A 19,435-nucleotide genomic window follows, 5' to 3' on the forward strand; every position below is an offset into this window, starting at 1 on the left:
ACACACACACACAGGTACACACACACACACACACACAGGTACACACACACGCACCCAAGTACATGCACACACAGGTACACGCACACACACAGGTACACGCACACACACACAGGTACACACACAGGTGCACACACACGCACCCAAGTACATGCACACACAGGTACACGCACACACACAGGTACACGCACACACACACAGGTACACACACAGGTGCACACACACGCACCCAAGTACATGCACACACAGGTACACGCACACACGCAGGTACAGGTACACGCACACACACAGGTACACGCACACACACACAGGTACACACACAGGTGCACACACACACACATACACAGGTACACACACACACACACACACAGGTACACACACACACACAGGTACACACACACGCACCCAAGTACATGCACACACAGGTACACGCACACACACAGGTATACGCACACACACAGGTGCACACACACACATACACAGGTACACGCACACACACACACAGGTACACACACACACACACAGGTACACACACAGGTACACACACAGGTACACACACACACACACACACACACAGGTACACACACACACACACACACAGGTACACACACACAGGTACACACACGCACACACACAGGTACACACACACACAGGTACACACACACACACACACACACACACACAGGTACACACACACAGGTACACACACACACACACAGGTACATGCAGGTCAGTTTCAGTTTGAGTTCCTGCTTTTCTTTACGTGGATCGAAGGACAACTGACCATCGCACGTTTTGAGCTCCAAGTATCCGTCAGGGTGTTTCATCCCAGGACCAGCTCCTGTCCTTGAGGACTCAGGGTTTGTTCGGGCAGTCGTGTCCTGACTGACTCATGGAGGAGTCAGTGTGCCATGCTCGAGCCTCCTCCAGCTGTACGACAGCAGATGTTTTTCCTGGTTTTGTTCATAAATGTGTTAAACGACTGGGTTCTACTCGTCTTGAGTGAACCAACCCTGCTCTCACTCAGGTGCAACCCTCACAGGTGTTAGGAGAGCATGGTATCAGAGATAATGTCTGACGCTGTGCCGTGTGCTGCTGCTTTCAGCTGCGTAACCCATCAGATAAGTTCATCTACGCCACAGTGAAGCAGAGCTCGGTGGATATCTACTTCAGAAGGCAGGTGGAGCTGAGCACCATGTACCGGCACATGGAGAAGCACAACTACGAGAGCGCCGCCGAGGCCATCCAAGCTGTGCGAGACAAGTAAGCAGCTCAGAGTCAGCACACCTGTCGTGAATGCACCTGTTGTACTGTGGAGTGTGCCTCTGTCAACACGTCCACCCTCCTCCCGCAGTAAGCTTCACGCCTTCATCTGGGACAGCGCCGTGCTGGAGTTTGAGGCGTCGCAGAAGTGCGATCTGGTGACGACAGGAGAGCTGTTCTTCCGCTCCGGATTCGGGATCGGAATGAGGAAGGACAGCCCGTGGAAACAGAACGTGTCTCTGGCTATTCTCAGGTACGAAAACCTTCAGGTACTCACCTGCAGCCCATCCTGGGTGTGTTTTAGCGAACAGGAAAACTTTGAGAAGCTGAAAGATGTTTCTGTTGTGTCACAGTGATTCTTTTCTCTGATCACCAAAGACACATTCTGATTGGCCGCAGTTACACTCAGAGTTAGAGAGTCATCACCGATGATGGCCAAGACGATTTCTACTCCACCGACACACTCCTGAAACGACCAGCGGGAGGGTGTTGGTGGAGTATGTGCTTACAGCTTTCGTATTTTCCTCCTCCTCGTAATGTCGAACCATTTTCCCAAAATGTTGATTCTGTTCATCTGGACGTTTTCAGTGGGAGAAACGTTTCTTTAGGAGCCTTCCCCTCTGACAGATGTCCAGCTGGGATAACCACATTTACTCAGGGCCTTCTTCATGTGATGTTCTTCTGCTTCTCTGGCCGCTGTGTCTGTGGGGATGTTGTTGGCTCTGTGCTGTAGAGTCATTAATGATGATGAAACTGACCTCACAGCACATTGTTAGTCAGTGCTGCTAGTGTCAGTCATTGTACAAAGTGTGCATCTCTGGCCTTAAGTACTCTTAATTGATGATTAGAGTCAGTACAAAAAGGCAGACGAGATGGCAGGACACGCCCACACGAGACCAATCTCACAGGAGGCCCCGCCAGGGCCGTGAAAACATAAAAAGTGAGTGACCTGGGGGTGTGGAGGATGTCACACAGACACATATTTCCACATTAAAAACACCTGAGCACAAACCAACAAACATCTGAGCAATCAAATATGTGTCGCTCACGCTTCATTGTTTCTCCACAGTTCTCATGAGAACGGCTTCATGGAGGATCTCGACAAGACGTGGGTTCGATACCAGGAGTGCGATTCCAGGAGCAACGCCCCGGCCACCCTCACTTTCGAGAACATGGCGGGTAGGACTCAGTGCTGCCTCTGCTGCACGCTGGAGGAACTGCACCCCTGAGGCTGTGTTGTTTAGCAGATGTTACCTGTGAAGCGTTTCACGCCGTCTCTCGTCACCTGTGCCCCTCAGGTGTGTTCATGCTGGTTGCTGGAGGCATCGTGGCTGGGATCTTCCTCATCTTCATCGAGATCGCCTACAAACGGCACAAAGACGCCCGCAGGAAACAGATGCAGCTCGCCTTTGCTGCCGTCAATGTGTGGAGGAAGAACCTGCAGGTACGCGCCTCTACTTTACTCTACTCTACTTTACTTTACGCCCTGACCTCTGCTGAAGCTCTGTGTGGCGTTATGGCACTCAGCTCACCTGTCTGTGGCTCTGCGCTGCTGATGCTGTTGGTTTTTCTGCTCCGTTTTATTTCTAGGAGGTAAACAGTATTCAGTATGTGTGATCCTCACAACGAGGTCATTATAGCCAGCAGCAGGACTGAGATCAGGATCAGGCCTTTGTTTTTACGTCTGTTCGGAAAAATCTGTCATCTTTGCTGTTTAATAGGCGAAACATGAGTTTTGTGCTCAGGATGAAGGGTTGTGTTAATTAAACTGACTGCTGATCATCAAGAGCGTGCTCACTGACGCTTGGTTAGCTTTCAATGGCTCCGTGAAGCTCGGGTCGTTTTCTGATTCACCGATGAGTGATTTATTCTGTAACTGTGACCAACAAGTGAAAAATACCCAACCTATAGCCCAGAGCCCCCAGAACAGAAAATGTATAATTTTCTCTTTTCTGAGTTTAGTCAGAGTTTAATCAGACATTAGTCTGAGGTTAGTCAGAGATTAGTCTGAGGTTAGTCAAAGATTAGTCAGACGTTAGTCAGAGTTTAGTCGGAGGTTAGTCTGAGGTTAGTCAGAGGTTGATCTGAGGTTAGTGAAAGATTAGTCTGAGGTTAGTCAGAGTTTAGTCAGAGGTTAGTCAAAGATTAGTCAGAGGTTAGTCAAAGATTAGCCAGAGGTTAGAGTTTAGTCAGAGATTAGTCGGAGGTTAGTCTGAGGTTAGTCAGAGTTTAGTCAGAGGTTAGTGAAAGATTAGTTTGACATTAATCAGAGGTTAGTCAGAGTTTAGTCTGAGATTAGTCTGAGATTAGTCAGAGGTTAGTCAGAGGTTAGTCTGAAATTAATCAGAGGTTAGTCAGAGTTTAGTCTGAGGTTAGTCAAAGATTAGTCAGACGTTAGTCAGAGTTTAGTCGGAGGTTAGTCTGAGGTTAGTCAGAGATTAGTCTGAGGTTAGTCAGAGGTTGATCTGAGGTTAGTGAAAGATTAGTCTGAGGTTAGTCAGAGTTTAGTCAGAGGTTAGTCAAAGATTAGTCAGAGGTTAGTCAGAGGTTAGTCAAAGATTAGTCAGAGGTTAGTCAGAGGTTAGTCAAAGATTAGTCAGAGGTTAGTCAAAGATTAGCCAGAGGTTAGAGTTTAGTCAGAGATTAGTCGGAGGTTAGTCTGAGATTAGTCTGAGGTTAGTCAGAGTTTAGTCAGAGGTTAGTGAAAGATTAGTTTGACATTAATCAGAGGTTAGTCAGAGTTTAGTCTGAGATTAGTCAGAGGTTAGTCAGAGGTTAGTCAGAGGTTAGTCTGAAATTAATCAGAGGTTAGTCAGAGTTTAGCCTGAGGTTATTCATCCCACTAATGAGTCACAGAAATGAGGAAAGCTCGGTCGACTCCGTGGTTTTATTCCTGGACTCTCACAGAACAGCTTTGCACGATTCACAGTTCATAATAATCCTTCTTTATCTGACGCCACCCTGCAGCTCGTCTTCTGTCTGAGACAAGCCGTTGTAGCTCCTCCCCCTTTAAGTCAACTTTTTCCGATTGGCTGCCCATTCTAAATACAAAGTGCAGGAAGTGGGTGTAGAAAACCACCACTATGACATAATCAAAATATGAACTTTGACCTGGTGCTTTCTGTAGTGATGAGTTTGTGGACTGTGTGAGGTCAGCAGCTGTTTCCACAAACAAGTAAAAACTGAGGCTACGTCCACACATTTGAAAATGCATCGTTTTCTCTCCGTTTTGGCCTCCCGTCCACACTGAGACGGCGTTTTCCCCAAGAAAAAATGCAGCGTTTTGAAAACGCATACATTTCAAAATGGAGCTGTCCCGTCGCAGTGTGGACAGTGAAAACGGAGACTTTCTAAAATGATGACGCATTTTAGTCATGTGATGCAGTCATGTGACCAATTAAACAAAGATGGCGGAGGGCGTTATACAGCAGTTGTTTTGTTTGACAGCCCTAAAAAACATTAATATCAGTCTGTACGTGCTCCAGAGAGCTTTTCTTCAAATTCTTTAATTCTCACTCGCTTTTGTAACTTTGTACTTTTGTGTTACTCGCAGCAACAACTCCACCTCATTGTTAGTCCATTTAAAAAACTCGCTGCTTTTCCTCGACATTCTGCTGCGACGTTTCAAAGAGCCGGAAAGTAAATAAACGGAAGACAGAAATGAGGCAGGTGGAATCTTCTTGCGTTTCACGCATGCGCAGGACTGGAACGTAAGCGTTTTTGGCCGTTTCAGTGTGGACGCACAACTCTGTGGAAACGACTGAAAACGCTAGTGTGGACGCGGAGCGTTTTCAGATGAAAACACTGTTTTCAAATCTAGCCGGGCCAGTGTGGACGTAGCCTGAATGTAATCTTCTGCCCTTCTTCAGCTGCTGCATGTGTGAAGTGCACGTCAGTGGAAGAATGAAAACACAGCTGTGTCTGTGTGTAGATCCACACGTCGTCATAGTCAGACTTATGATAAGGTAAAACAGGAAGTTCCATTAACACTGGCTCAGCGAGGACGCCTTCGCTCCACCTGGGCTTCTGATTAATTTCCTCTCAAACTTTAACGACTTCCTGCTGTTAATTGACCGATGTGTGATCAGATCAGCACCGCGGGGACTCACACACACAACTACTGCAGTCACTGCAGGATGGATGCAGTACATCCGGTACAAGCATGCACAGTACAGCTGGCGGTGGTGTGGAAATGCTCCCGACAGCCTCTGTCTCCTTGATTACGCGCCGTTAAAATGACTGCTGTAGTTAAGCTTCAAATCAAACTTAATGGTTCTGTGAGGGCGAACGAAGGCCGGCGGGAATCTACAGATATCGTTGTGCACCTGTAGTCACATGACCTGAGCTGTAATACAGCTGGTTCATTCACGGTTTCTTTGGGTTTTGTGGGAGCGCTGCAAAGCCTCACACAGCAAACAGACCAATTAAAAAACACAGACAGGCTGAGACTCATTCATTCCTCTGACACTTCACCTGAGAGAGGAACTTGGGTGATATGGTACTACAAGGTCATTAAGATAAGATGGGGCCTGATTATTTAAGACCTTGTATGTGAGGAGCAGGATTTTGAATTCTGGATTTAACAGGGAGCCAATGAAGGGAAGCCAATACAGGAGAAATCTGCTCTCTCTTTCTAGTCCCTGTCAGGACTCTTGCTGCAGCATTTTGGATTAACTGAAGGCTTTTCAGGGAGTTTTTAGGACTTCCTGATAATAATGAATTACAGTAGTCCAGCCTGGAAGTAATAAATGCATGAACTAGTTTTTCTGCGTCACTCTGAGACAGGATATTTCTAATTTCACACATGGAGAATGGATTAAATGATGAATCAGATTACTGTAGGCTGTAATCAGATTACTGTAAGGCTGTAGTAATATGTTGGAGAGCCAAAACACGTACAGCGTAAGTCACAGTGATAATAACGTGGTGTGGTAACATGTGCTGGGATGTAAACCTGCAGCTCGTTGCTCTTACAGTTAGTCCTGGAATGGCAATGATGCAACCCAGGCTTTGATATCATGATAAAGGGGATACTGTTGAGCTCATGCTGTCCTCCTCACGATTAATTCAATTCGGCCTCCTCTGGTCTTATTTTTTCTGTAGCTAACAAATTAAAATGATCTCATAAATATATCCTTCATCACACTGAAGACTGAACACTGGATCCACATTTGCACGATCAGAAAACAGGAGAAATCTGCTCCCTTTCTCCTTTGTTCCAGATGTTTTCTTGCCAGCAGCTGTGCTCAGCTGTCACATGAATAATCCTCGCTGCCGTGCCGGGATTAGCACTTCAAACGCCAGCCGCTGCAGGCTAGCAGTTAGCTGAGGATGATTAGCACTTCACACAGCTGTGACTGAAGGCCCAGAGTTAGCAGAGGTGTTAGCAGCTGGAGGAGCTCGGAAACACAATCATCTGTATTTTCCACAGATTCCTTAAACCTGTTGTGGTTTTGAGTATTTGCTAACATGTAATAGGTGATTATTCACGTCACATGAGCCCAAGTTTCAAATAATGATGGATCACTGTCTACAGGTTTACTTATCGAGTCCTTTGCTGCACAGCTCACAAGCTGCTGCCCTTCAGCAGGCTTCCAGAAAATGACCAATTAGAAGAGAGCAGACTTCAAGGGGGCAGGACTTTCAGACAGCTAGCCTCAGACAGATCAGTCTGACAGGTCCCCGTCCAGCAAACCTGCTAACACTCGTGTCTTCCTGCGTTTCTCTCCGAGTAACGATCGACTGACGGGCTCTCGTTTGCCCCCAGGACGCTCCTATAACGTTTGTGTGAGACTCAAACTTTATTCTGAATACTTGGAACACTCACATCTGTAAGGTGACCTGTATGGGGGGGGGGCTTCTTAAATAGCTGTTTGTCCAAAGTTGCTGATCATGCCGATGGCGGCCATGTCTTTGGGTGGGTCACGTAGACGTCCTCCTGACACTATTAGAAGATGTGGTGGAAGACATGAGGACAGATGGTCAGAAGGAGGAAGTAAAACCAAAATAAGACACAGAGATACCAAAGTAAAGAACATTCAGGGGAAATCTACCAAACAGAGACAGATACACTAATATCACCAAAGCTGAACTTTATTGATCCGTGAGAACGCTGTGAAACGGTGACATCTGTACAGTGTTGTCACAGTTATATTTGGGGAATACAGACACGTGCCACCTGCAGAAAGACTCTTTAATGAAAACACTGTGAACATTTGAGTTCTTGTAGGATGAAACTCAGTGCGAGCATCTCTTTGCTTTATGTGGTTTGTAGCTCCAAGACTTGCTGCTGTTTCATTTTCATGCACGTTTAGTAAAGTCAGCAGAGTCCAGGCAGGAAGAGTGTTCATCGTATCCTGTTACTCAATGACTGAAAACCTGTAATGATGGTGTTTTTTTTATTTTTCATGTGCTGTTACTGACTGCTGCTCCGATCCAAGTCTTCCACTGTTCTGTCACTGGGCCCAGAAACATCTCACTGGGACCAGTCTGCCCAGTTTAACCAGTCTGACACCCAGTTTGGGCCTTTGGCTAAACCTGTGTGTCAGATTAGTGTTGGCTTTTTGGTTTTTCTGTTTTGAACTGAACGTGTTTCTGAGAGTCCAAACGAGAGCTGGGTGTGAAATTCAAACAGCTTCTGTTTTTCTTTTTGTCAACAAACCTGCAACACGACATGTGACTTTGTACCATTAAAGCTTCACTGCTGGTTTCTCTGCTCCAGGCTTCCCAGTACATCTTAAAAATGTTGACACTGAAAGAAGCAGAGGTACATGTAAGGTTATACTGGACCAGTGTCGGTCAAGCTACTTGAAAAAAGTAATGGGATTACAGTAACACGTTACAGCCCATCTCTGGACTTATTAATATTTCAGTTGTTGATTTGATATTTGCATCAGCATAAAAACACGTTTCTCTTAGTTAAGTTAGATTTTTCATTTTGGTGGGCGCTGAGTTTGTTAACAATAACCCCGCCCCCGCCTATGACATCACGGTTTCAGCTTTGACCCGTGTTTACGTCCTCGTACGGTTTGTTGGCAGTAAAAAGAACAGAGCAAGAACGTCTCGCCACTGATGCCCAGCTCTCACCTGAACTGTCACTGTGGTGGGTCAAAGGTCAAACTTATATCTTCAGACGATGTTAGAGGTCAGACGCCATGTGATCATCAGCCATGTGCCGCCGCCCCTCCCCCGTTCTGTTTTCTGTTCCCTGCCCTCCCCAGGAAAGATGGCATTATAACAGCAGAGTGTTGGTATAATGATCCCACGTGTTCGCGGCTTCATTCGGGCCTCATACACCATCTTTGTTCCCCCTGCCTCACCCCCCTCCCCTGCCCCGTACCCCTCCCCTCCCCCACGATGTTTCCTTTGCTTTGAGGTTGATTTCCTGTCGTGTTCCTGTGTTTGAGCCTCACGTTGGTGTCTCCCTGCTGCTGTGTGTTTGTGTGGGCAGTAAAACAGGACAGCGCTCCTCCGTTTTACTGAAACATCACTTCATCTGAAGCTGTAGGGAGTTCAGGCTCTGGGTCCTGTGCAGCGCTCGGAGGCAGTTTTTGTAGAAATCAAAGTGAACTGAATGAGAGCTTCACTGCGGCACCGAGAACTGACACACCACATAACAGGGATACAGCCGTCAGCCACAGCATTAGAAGCACCTAATCACCTCCATCCTCTGAGCCAGGACGCTGCACGCAGGCGTGAATTAAGTTAACCAATAACACGCACACAAATACTCAGAGGTGGGCGGGGTGTTTAACCATAAAACCCATCTCATACTTGCAGCTGCCAGTCCCTGGCTCAGGGAGGCCCGGGGAGGCTCGGGGAGGCTCGGGGAGGCCCGGGTGACCGGCGTACCCCAGGAAACCTACCCAACATGCACAGGGAGAGAGATAAAGAGCTGAAGACACAGTCAGACCAATCAAAACTTGAACATGGAAATTGTCGTGGGTATATCACAGTGAGCTGGTTGTTCTAATAATTGACGCCAAAATAAAAGGTGGAGGTGACTCTGGGTGGATGTGAGATGAGCCTCTGTGGATCAGATCCTCCTGCTGCTGGTGGAGCGTTGGTTTCCAGTGTGTCCTGACGATGGGAAATAAAACACTCTTCATCAGACTGGACACTCTTCTTCTGGCGCTCCACGGTCCAGCTCTGACTCTTCTGACCACCAGGTCGTTTGATGGCAGCTAGACTTCTTTTTACGCTTCATCCAACAGATGAGGTGGTGACTCACAGCACTGATGGTCAGCCACCTATAACAAAGCCAGAAGATGCTTTTCCAGTCAGTGGAAGCCTTACTGGAACCTTGAGGTAGTTCACTTGATGACAGGGTGGCCAACGACCACCTCAGGTGATCACCAGGTGAATAGGATCAGCTGATAGAGTTGAAGCCTCTGGGATGACTAAAACAACGAGGTCAGATTGTGTTACAGGTCACCAAGTCTCCAGTCCACCTGTAGGAACAAACCAGTGAGTTCCTATCAAAGGTAGAGAGCAGCTACAGCCGAGTGTCTCCTCCTCAGTAAATGACATTTCAAACATGTAGGCAGGCAGTGACCCGTCACACAGCTCATTGTACGAGTGTTCGATGTTGGAAAGAAGTCAGAGCGCTGCGATGCTTTGTTCTGTCTCTTCTTTGCTTTGTGCTGCAGGAGCTCTTCTGTGGGATCAGGTCTCAGTGGGCCTCAGGGACCCACGACCTGTCCCAGTGCATCCTTTAGATCACCTTCACTGGTTATGCAGAAATCATCTTTCAGGGTCCAGAGAGGAAAATCACAGAAGTAAAACAAACAGAGCTCAACAGAAGGACGATGGCCGTGCTCCTGAAAACCTCACGGGCAGTAATGAGACCCTGAACAGCGGGAGGCGCTCTCGCTCCGCGCTTGTGTCGAGCCACAGTCATGATGATGATGAAGGTTCAGACACAAAGGTTCACTTTAACAATCTTCACCTGCTTCCTGTTAAATCCACCAGCTGACCTTCGATTAGACGACACGCCGCTAAACAAGAAACAGCAACAAGACACATAAATACTGAAGGAACGATAGTCCCGCCTCCGCCTGCAGCTGCTCTCCTCATCACGCCACTTTAGCTTCACACAAACTTCCCATCGACTCGACTTCCTGCTAAATTATTACTCAGGCGAACTGTTAGTGGTTCTAATGTTGTGGCTGATCAGTGTGTCTGACACACACACACACACACACACACACACTCAGGTGTGTCCTCATGCAGCTCGCCGAGTGTCTCTGCTGCGTGTTAACGTGTGTGTGCACCTATCGTATGATTTATTTTAGGATAGGAAAAGTGGTAGAGCAGAGCCCGAGCCCAAACTGAAAACCTCTTTTAGGTCCATCACCTCGACCTCCGACCTCAAACGCCGTAGGGCCTCCGGGGACACCACGGTAAGGAGATGAAGACCACCAACCCTCCTCCCTCCTGTCCTCCACGTGTCTTCTGCTTCACTCCATCTTTTATCTGTTTGTCTTTCTTTTCTCTGCTCTCGCTCATCTGTAATTGCCTCCTGTTTGTCTTCGGTTCGTCACGTGTGTCTCTCGCCCTCTCGTCTCATCTCCAGCTCCATCATCTCCTTGCTGACTCATCATGGCCGCCCGTCTGTCGGTCAGCCATCTTTGCTTTCCACCTCCATCAGCTCATCTGTCCCACTGAGACAGACAAAAGGCGAAAGACTGAAGACAGAAAGAAACGTCCGGTTCGGTCCGCCCAGGCAGGTCAGGGTCCGCTTGTTGGGTTTTCACACGGTTCACATCGTCCTCTTGCAAAGGAGAAGTGAAGAGGGTCAGACTGTGTGGTCTTTCTTCTCCCGTCTTTGTCCTGTCGTTCGTCCTGTCCTTTGTCCTGTCGTTCGTCCTGTCCTTTGTCCTGTCCTTTGTCTTGTCCTTTGTCATGTCCTTTGTCCTGTCCTTCGTCCTGCCCTTCGTCCTGTCCTTCGTCATGTCCTTCGTCCTCTCCTTTGTCATGTCCTTCGTCCTGTCCTTTGTCATGTCCTTCGTCATGTCCTTTGTCATGTCCTTCGTCATGTCCTTTGTCCTGTCCTTTGTCCTGTCCTTCGTCATGTCCTTCGTCCTGTCCTTTGTCATGTCCTTTGTCCTGTCCTTCGTCATGTCCTTTGTCATGTCCTTTATCCTGTCCTTTGTCATGTCCTTTGTCCTGTCCTTCGTCATGTCCTTCGTCCTGTCCTTCGTCTTGTCCTTTGTCATGTCCTTTGTCTTGTCCTTTGTCATGTCCTTTGTCCTGTCCTTTGTCCTGTCCTTTGTCCTGTCGTTCTTCCTGTCTCTTTCTGATTGGTTGTTTCCTCTCCTTCCTGTCCTGTCATCTCTCTGTCCCTTCATTTCCAAATGTCCCCACACACTTTGTCTCCCGGCCTCTTGCCCTCACAGGTTGCCCAGCAGAGACTCGTCCGTCTCCTCTAACTCGTGTCTGTTTCAGCGTCTGGTCGGCTGCTCAGGTCTTCTTGACCGTCTCTTGTTCCCACAGGACTCGGCTGTTAACGATCTATAAATGACCCCAGTGCTGTTACTGTGGCTGCTTCAGATCTGAGCGAAGCTGCAGGATTTCTGAGGTCTGTTTTCCTGCAGCGTTGGTGAAACTCTCCTCCTCAGTTGGACGATCTGAAATGTGCCAAACTTTGTGATGTGTCTTAAAATCTGCAGCGTTCTGGCACATTTTGCATCCCTCCTCCCTCCAGATAAGCAGTGGTTTGATGTAAAGGGAGTCAAAATAGTGCCAAAGCGTGTCATCTCAGGGATTTAAGGAGCTGCTACACATTAAACTGTTTCAGTGAGGAGAGCTCATTGAAACGCTTTAATGTTCATCAGCAGCAGAAGAACCAGCTGCTGATCACACCCAGCCAGCTGAAGCGGGTGTTGGAGCAGAGCTGACTCATTTCTCTTTGTGATCATCTCTCTTTATTTTCTATATGAGTGTTTTTCTCTCTCAGTGGATTTGAATGGTGTCCAGACTACATGCTGTACTACACACACACTGCCTCTGTCCTCCTCTGCAAGCACGACCGACTGTAGGCTGAAAACACACCCGCACTCTAAACCAGACCCCCAGCTTTGCCCCGCCTCGCTGCGGGCAAACTCCATCAGTCGTCACATTAGCAGTGGTGGAAAGTAACTAAGTACTTTTACTCAGAGTACAGCATTGATTGTGGTCTGCATTGGATGGCTTCCTCAGTGGTTTCTGATGTTTACATGAGAGGAGCTAACCCGCTCACGATTCACACTCGAAAACAATCCCGTCTACAACAAGCCAGTTTACTGTCTCTTTAAGTCCCTCGACTCTAAAAGCCAGCTTTCATCTGACTGGTTAAACTTTGGAAGCCACTTCCTACTCAGTGCTTTGGAGATGAAAAGGTGAAAAAAGCTCCACAAGCTTATTTTGTCAAAAAACACTGACATTCACACGAAAATGTTTATGTTGCCATAAAAAACGCTAGCATGAAAACAATTCATGTTAGCATAAAAAAACCAACATTAGCATGATCAAAACTGTGCATTAAGAACAGTTTTGATCTTCTTCATCGATTCTAGTTTTTTATTGTAAACAGCACAACAGCTAAAAACTACGTAACATTCTGCATTTTGTTTACATGTTTAAAGTTGTGGCTACAAATGCATGAAGAGCGTGCTGGGCTCTTAGCATGCTAGCATTAGCATGCTTATGTTATAACTTATTGATAATGCAGCACTGTGCAAAAGTCTTGTGCCACTGATCATGTCTTTATATTTTAGTGTCAAACAGTTAAACTTATTGTGATTTTTAAACTGGTCTCCAGCCACAGAGCTCCGGTCTTTCCAGAGAACTGTTAGTGGAAAACTAATCTTAGCATGGTGTGCAGTGTGACAGAAGACGCAGTGTCAGGCCTACACAAACAATCTACATATTTGGTGGATATAAATAAAATAATATTGTTAGAATCACACAAACAGTGTTTCTATGCTACCTTCTGCTAGCATAAAAACACTGATGTTAGCATGAAGAATAAGCTGCTGTGTTTTTGCGCTTTCTGCCGACAATCCCATAAAATCAGCTGAACTGGAGACGCAACATTTAGATTTCTATGAGGATTAAACAGGCGTCGACACGTTCTACTGACAGTGTGACATTTAAAAAATATCAACATTTTTCTTTATATGTGATGGTAATTATTATTGTGAGTCAGAACAGGTAAGATTACATTAAGCAGAAAACATTTACTTAAGCCCCACGCCCCCGGTATAACACGGGGTGAGAAATATAAGTCCAGAATGTGTGGTATCCACAGAAACCTCTGAATCTCAGCTAAAATGTCATATAAACCATTTCTACAACCACCAAACACACCGAAAACAAGCCGCGATTAAACGAGCAGTTACGTAAATGCGCAAAAGTCCGCTAAACAAACAAAACCGAACCAGAAATTTTTCAGACTTCATGTAACCGGCTAAAGATAGGCTGGTTAGCTTCCAGGGCTATCACTGACTGCACACACCAAGTTTCACCACACTCTGACCAAAATTCACTGAATGAGCCGCAAAAGAAGACCGCAAAAACACACAGTGGCGCAAATGCGCTAAGACAGAAATTGGCTTACCGTCCCGATTTCCTCCGTTATTTTCGCCGGTAGCCGGTAACCACGTGATTGCCGGTAGTTACCACGCCTACCTAGCTGCATCAGAGCCGTTTTCCGTCAACAACCTCCATTTTAGACCCACCTACAGACACGTGACTGGACAGACGCTACATGCAATAAATTTGGACCCACGTGGGTTTTGGCATCACAACGTCTGATTGGTTGAAGTGACGTGAACATGGCATCGTTACTTTGAATCTATTGGCTAAAACGATTAAAAAGAGGTGTCAATCATGCAAATTGACCAAAAGAAACCAAAGTTACAGCCCCTTGGAGTTTAAAGGGCCAGAGGCCAATGAAGCGCTCTATGCGCACTGCAGTAAAGGGCCATTACCATGTAAATGTGTGGTTAATTCTTCCAAAATATATTTTTAAAAAAAGCATTTTTAGGCCTGTTAATAAAATTTATTACTTTCTGCTCTTTAATACCTAAAAAAATCAACTGGCATGGTGTCCAATTGTGTGCCAAAGTTGGACATTTTTGTACAACGTCTGGATATTCATGTATTGACAGGGCTGTAGTTTTTCACTGTTTTACTTTAGAAACATAAATCTTTGCACAGATGATGCTTATATGTTGATTACTGGATTTCTGGAACCAAATGTGAGCTGAGGCATATTTTTTAAAGGGTTATATGCTAAAAATTACAAAAAAAAAATTAGGCGAGAATAAAATCTACTTACTTTTTCTGTGTTCCAGTCTCAGTAACTTTGACACAGTAATATCTGCTTTAATATTTACACCTCTGATTAAATTTCCCAAGTGTTAGCTTTATTTTGATACCAAGATTGTAAGGACAGAGTTTGTAATTGCAGAGAAATAATCAATTTAATTTGGGCATTACATTTTCGAGCAGGAAGCTCAGAAACCCCCTTGGGGCTTAAGAGGTTAAAATCATATAAGAAAATGCAAAAACATCAATAATAACATAATAAATAAACTAGCATTAGCATAAAATCAGTGACCCTCAAATGTTGGCAGTAATGATCTATGCTAGAATAAAAAATGAATGTTAGGATTAAAATCCCTGCAGGAAAACTGATTTCACAGTATAAATTTATATATTATACATAATTTAAAAATATGTGCATTAAAACTTAATTTAGCATCAGAAACTAATGTTAGAAAAATTGTCTTATGAAGTGAGACAGAGTGGTGAGGTCCACAGTGTCCACAGTGAACGTCTGTGCGAGTGCGATCATCGTTTCGTCCATACTGAGAACAGCACTCGTTCATGAGTCCAGCTGTGCTCACACAGCAGACAGACAGCCTGCTGTTCACAGCGCTGCACGGCTTTGATCATTTCTCTGTCTTAGAGAAACTCACGTGTGTTTTGCAGGCCTGTGTCAACAACGCTGTCAGGCTGACACACAATCAGGTTTCCTAAAGAAACCAACGCACACTGTTGGGAATCGAACCGACAGCTTGGCCCGTGCTGCTGCTGCTCAGACATGAAAGTTTGATGCTGCCCGTGGCAGAGCTTCAGCCCGGCTCACACGATGGGAGACGATATTTAATTCATGTCCAGCAGCCTGAAACCTTTAAGGGGCGGTCCTTTAAAACACGTCACAAAATATCACGGTGAGCTTTGTAGACGAGTGAAAAGTGATGTAGGATTCAAATGTCCAGCCCTGCACTGATGCCAGGATATTAATCTGTTTAAAGCAGGGCATTTTTAACGTAACGATCCTGTGTGTCTGCAGTGAAGTCTGACAGGCTCGCTGTGGTGCAAATGTGCAAAACCATCTTTTTAACACAGGAGACCTGTTAGCATCTTCATGCTAACAGCTGCTTGTGTGCAGGTAACACCTGAGTAAAACACCTGAACGCTTCCTCCACTGCTAATAAGTTCTTCAGATGAAAACAGGAATGTAGGCAGGACCCATGAGAGGGTACAGCTCAGGATCAGCCAGTGTGTGATGATGCTGTTTATAACCTGTGTGTTTGCTCTCTCTGTAGCCGTACCCGACCGACATCACCGGCCAGCTCAACCTATCAGATCCCTCCGTCAGCACCGTGGTCTGAGAGAGCGAGCGAGCTTCACTGCTGCTGCTGAGCCACACAGACACACACTGACCCTCTGGATACACAAACACACACGCACACACACAGATGGACAGGAAGGACGATGTAATGACAGCAGGGCTTTTGGACGGTATCCCATAGTGACACACACACACACACACACACACACACACACACACACACGCTTATCTTTATTCCTTATGGGACTGAAAAGCTGATCTGGAACCTTAATGCTAACACTGAACACCTTAAAGGATGTCCCCATAATGCAGAATTGTCCCCACAAAATTTGCCTAAATCACAGGACCCCACAAAAATGTCAATAGAAGCATTTACAAACATTAAGCAGCACACACATTTTTACAAACACACACACCATCTGTCACACTAACTCCCACCACACAAAGCAAACACACACACTGTACAAACACACACACACACACACACACTGTACATACACACACACTGTACATACACACACTTGCCTTCCTCTGCTTGTAGCTGTCTGCCTCCTCCCACCAGAGGGTCTTTTATTTTGAAAGAACTGTTTGGGACTGGTTTCCTTCGGGTGGATGTCTGTGGTGTTGTACAGTTTGTTCTGTTGATCGCACTGAATTATCAAAAGTATGACTGGTTTTGGAACTGGTCATAACTGGCGGCGCCGTTCTTCTTGATCTGAGTCCATGAGCCTAAATTGGGATCGATCTCCAGGATCACCTGCGTCCCCGATTACTGATTACAGTTTGGCGGGTGGGAGGAGCCTCTGGGACAGGAGGTGGTTCCTTTACACAGAGTCACAGATGTCGCCCGGATCACCGAACCAGAGTGTGGGGTCATCCCACTGAGGTTTGTGGGTGACGTCCTTTCACAGTGACGTATGACCTGTTAGCAGGAAGCTGCGCCATTTTGGTTCAGCGATCCAGACAGTTTGTTTCTCTGTGTTCAGGAAAATTTGGTAAAACTTTATTTGAACCTTAAACCCGCTTCTGCACTGTGCAGCTGTGAGTGGACATGGGGACATTTCAGTCTATTATTGGCATTAATGTCCTCATGTCTCCGTAATGCAGAGTGTCCCCACAGTGCCTGACTGTCTTCATAAAGGAAAAATGTCCCCATAATACAGAGATGTCCTCGTGCACGTAAAAGGGATGCTTTCTGCCCCAAAAGCTCCTCCCACCGCTGACAGTCCCAGTGCATGCTGGGAGATGTAGTCACTGCCCCTCCTCCACTGTGTCCCCACTGATGATGTCAGTCTCCGCCTACCTCCACAGCCCTTTAGCTCCAACCTGATGTCCCGTGGAAAGCTGCTAACTCCGCACAGAGCCAGCTGGAGTTGGGAGGCTTCCACGTTTTTGGTGTTAAGAACAGCAGCCGGCCGAGCACGTCACCGAGAACACGCGCAGGCATCGCTCTGAGAATCGACCTGCCGGCCGAGCGAGGTCAACCCGTCTGTCAGCATCAAGACGTCAACCAGAAAGTCCATGAAAAACTAACAGCGACGTTATAATAGTTTTAATTTATTTACAAGCTCAGTTTACAGCTCAGTGACAGATACATGGCTGTGCTGCGTGATGCGTTCACGCACTAACACACATTAATACCTATTTATGTATAGTTATCACACACACGTCTGTATGTCTCAAACACATCACATCTGTATGGGCAGATGTTGTTTTTATATGAATGTTTTTACAGTTTCGAATATGATTTAGAAACATTTAGAAAATCCACAAACGCTCACATCAGTGAAAAACGTATTTGTTCTTTTTACGGAATAAAGTTCAATCATTTCATTCAGAAACGTCCTCGTAAGGCAGGGCACGTTATTAATGATGACTTTTACTTTGGCACAGTTTACAGTCCTTCCTGTGCACTTCACAATAAGAGTACTGCTTTGTTCCAGAAATGAAAGCTGAATAAAATGATATGTGATAAAGTGTCGATGTCGTCACGTGAGCGTCAGGTTCCTCTCTCGGTGTTGAGCTGCACGTTTCCGATTCTCCTCACACTGACGTGTATTCGTGCCGGCGTGACCTGTGCAGGTCTGATCAGGTTTGTGACAAGTTGGGCTTCACGCCGTCGTTCTCGGTGACGCTCGGCTTCACGCCAGGCGAGCTGCACCAATCGCTTCACAGCTGGAGCACATCTGCAGATTCAGCCTGGTGATGGGAGTCTAACGGTGATCCGCAGACTCATTCACGCTCTTATTTTGTTTAAACTGAGGAACACGACTCGGAGGTTTAGAAGCTCTTTGGACAAACGATTAAAGAGTAAACTCCAGAAGCAAAACAAAAGTGTTTAAATGTGACGCCGTTTAAATATCCAGGCATCACAGAAATATGGAGGCACTTCATGTTGATTTGTTGAAACTGACTGTGGGGAGGAAGAACACCCTCTGAACAGGAAGCACAGCTCAGATCCTCTGAGATCTGGTCGGTAACACAGGAAACAAAGGAAGACGTTCATGTTCAAAAATAAAAGTCAAGAACAAAATATCTGAAAGTTTTCCTCAGCTGTTTTTAAGAAACTGTCTTTTACTTTGAAGTGGTTCGGCAATTTCAAAATAAAAGACTTCTTAAACGTATTTATGGGTAGTATTAATTTAGAAACTTTGATGAGTGTTGGTGCAGCTCACCCGTGTCACATGACACGTGACGTGCTGTGATGTCACAGTCTGTATTTATTTTTGTTGTTTACTTTGTTTCTGATGTAAACACACTGTACAGATGATGATGATGATGATGAAGAAGGTCTCACCTGTAAGCTGATTGACTGCGGCTCGCTAGAAGAAGTTTTATTTTTGTGTTCACATTTTACTTCCTGTATCATAAACACTGAAACTGTAGAAGAAGAAGTTTCCCACCATCTGTGCACCATTGACCTTTGACCTCCAGCCCGGTTAGTGTTTGGTTGTTTTTTGACACATGTAGCCGCTCGACTCGAGTCGAGTTTCAGCGATTCCACCGCAGACATTTTACTCTAATCCACTTCCTGTGTCAGACAGGAAGTGGGGTGTTGCTGTAGAGCTTGGTGTGTGTTTCAGATTTTAGCGGCGCCGTGTCATCACGTGAACACTTTTGAATCCGTGTTTGTGTAACTGAGCTTAACCTGCCCGTCGTCTCTGCCGACGACACTTTCAGTAATAAACTAATATTTATTTGAAACGCGTCTGAGTTTTTCTACCTGTGACATCATTCGTGGCGGTCCTGTGAACGTATCTCCACTGTGACCATGATGTGTGAATATTTTTAACTAAACCGAGACGAGCGCAGTCGGAGTCGGCGTCTGTGGGATGGTTGTACTTTTATCTCTGCAGGTGCAGCTGAGTCGGACTCCGACAGTCCAGCCTCAGCCGGTTTAACGCGAGCGGTTCTTAAACATGGCCAGAGGTAAGCGGACAGTTGGGTGAGCGGCTTCCTAGTCTGATCCCTCGTTAGACCAGGAGACAAGAGGCAGGCCGTCATTAGGCTGAACCACCAGAATGAACCAATCAGAGAGCAGAAACTGGGAGT

The 19,435-nt window shown here is 46.1% G+C and overlaps 1 protein-coding gene across 6 annotated transcripts in view; it reads left to right on the forward strand.

Moving 5' to 3' along the window:
• Window positions 1–19,087, forward strand: part of grin1b (glutamate receptor, ionotropic, N-methyl D-aspartate 1b) — a 63,771-nt gene extending 44,684 nt beyond the window's left edge. For 2 of the 6 annotated variants that reach the window (XM_063489426.1, XM_063489434.1), the window contains 7 exons: window positions 1,103–1,260; window positions 1,352–1,513; window positions 2,330–2,439; window positions 2,559–2,704; window positions 10,554–10,661; window positions 10,835–10,988; window positions 15,858–19,087. In XM_063489426.1, coding sequence (XP_063345496.1) covers window positions 1,103–1,260; window positions 1,352–1,513; window positions 2,330–2,439; window positions 2,559–2,704; window positions 10,554–10,661; window positions 10,835–10,988; window positions 15,858–16,141 — 1,122 coding nt within the window. In that variant the 3' untranslated portion in view covers window positions 16,142–19,087. The remainder of the gene's footprint in view (window positions 1–1,102; window positions 1,261–1,351; window positions 1,514–2,329; window positions 2,440–2,558; window positions 2,705–10,553; window positions 10,662–10,834; window positions 10,989–15,857) is intronic. The other 4 variants (XM_063489460.1, XM_063489469.1, XM_063489442.1 and 1 more) reach the window with 3 other exon arrangements.
• Window positions 19,088–19,435: the final 348 nt, after the last annotated feature.

This window comes from Pelmatolapia mariae, linkage group LG2, assembly GCF_036321145.2.
Source record: "Pelmatolapia mariae isolate MD_Pm_ZW linkage group LG2, Pm_UMD_F_2, whole genome shotgun sequence".
NCBI classification, from domain to species: domain Eukaryota; kingdom Metazoa; phylum Chordata; class Actinopteri; order Cichliformes; family Cichlidae; genus Pelmatolapia; species Pelmatolapia mariae.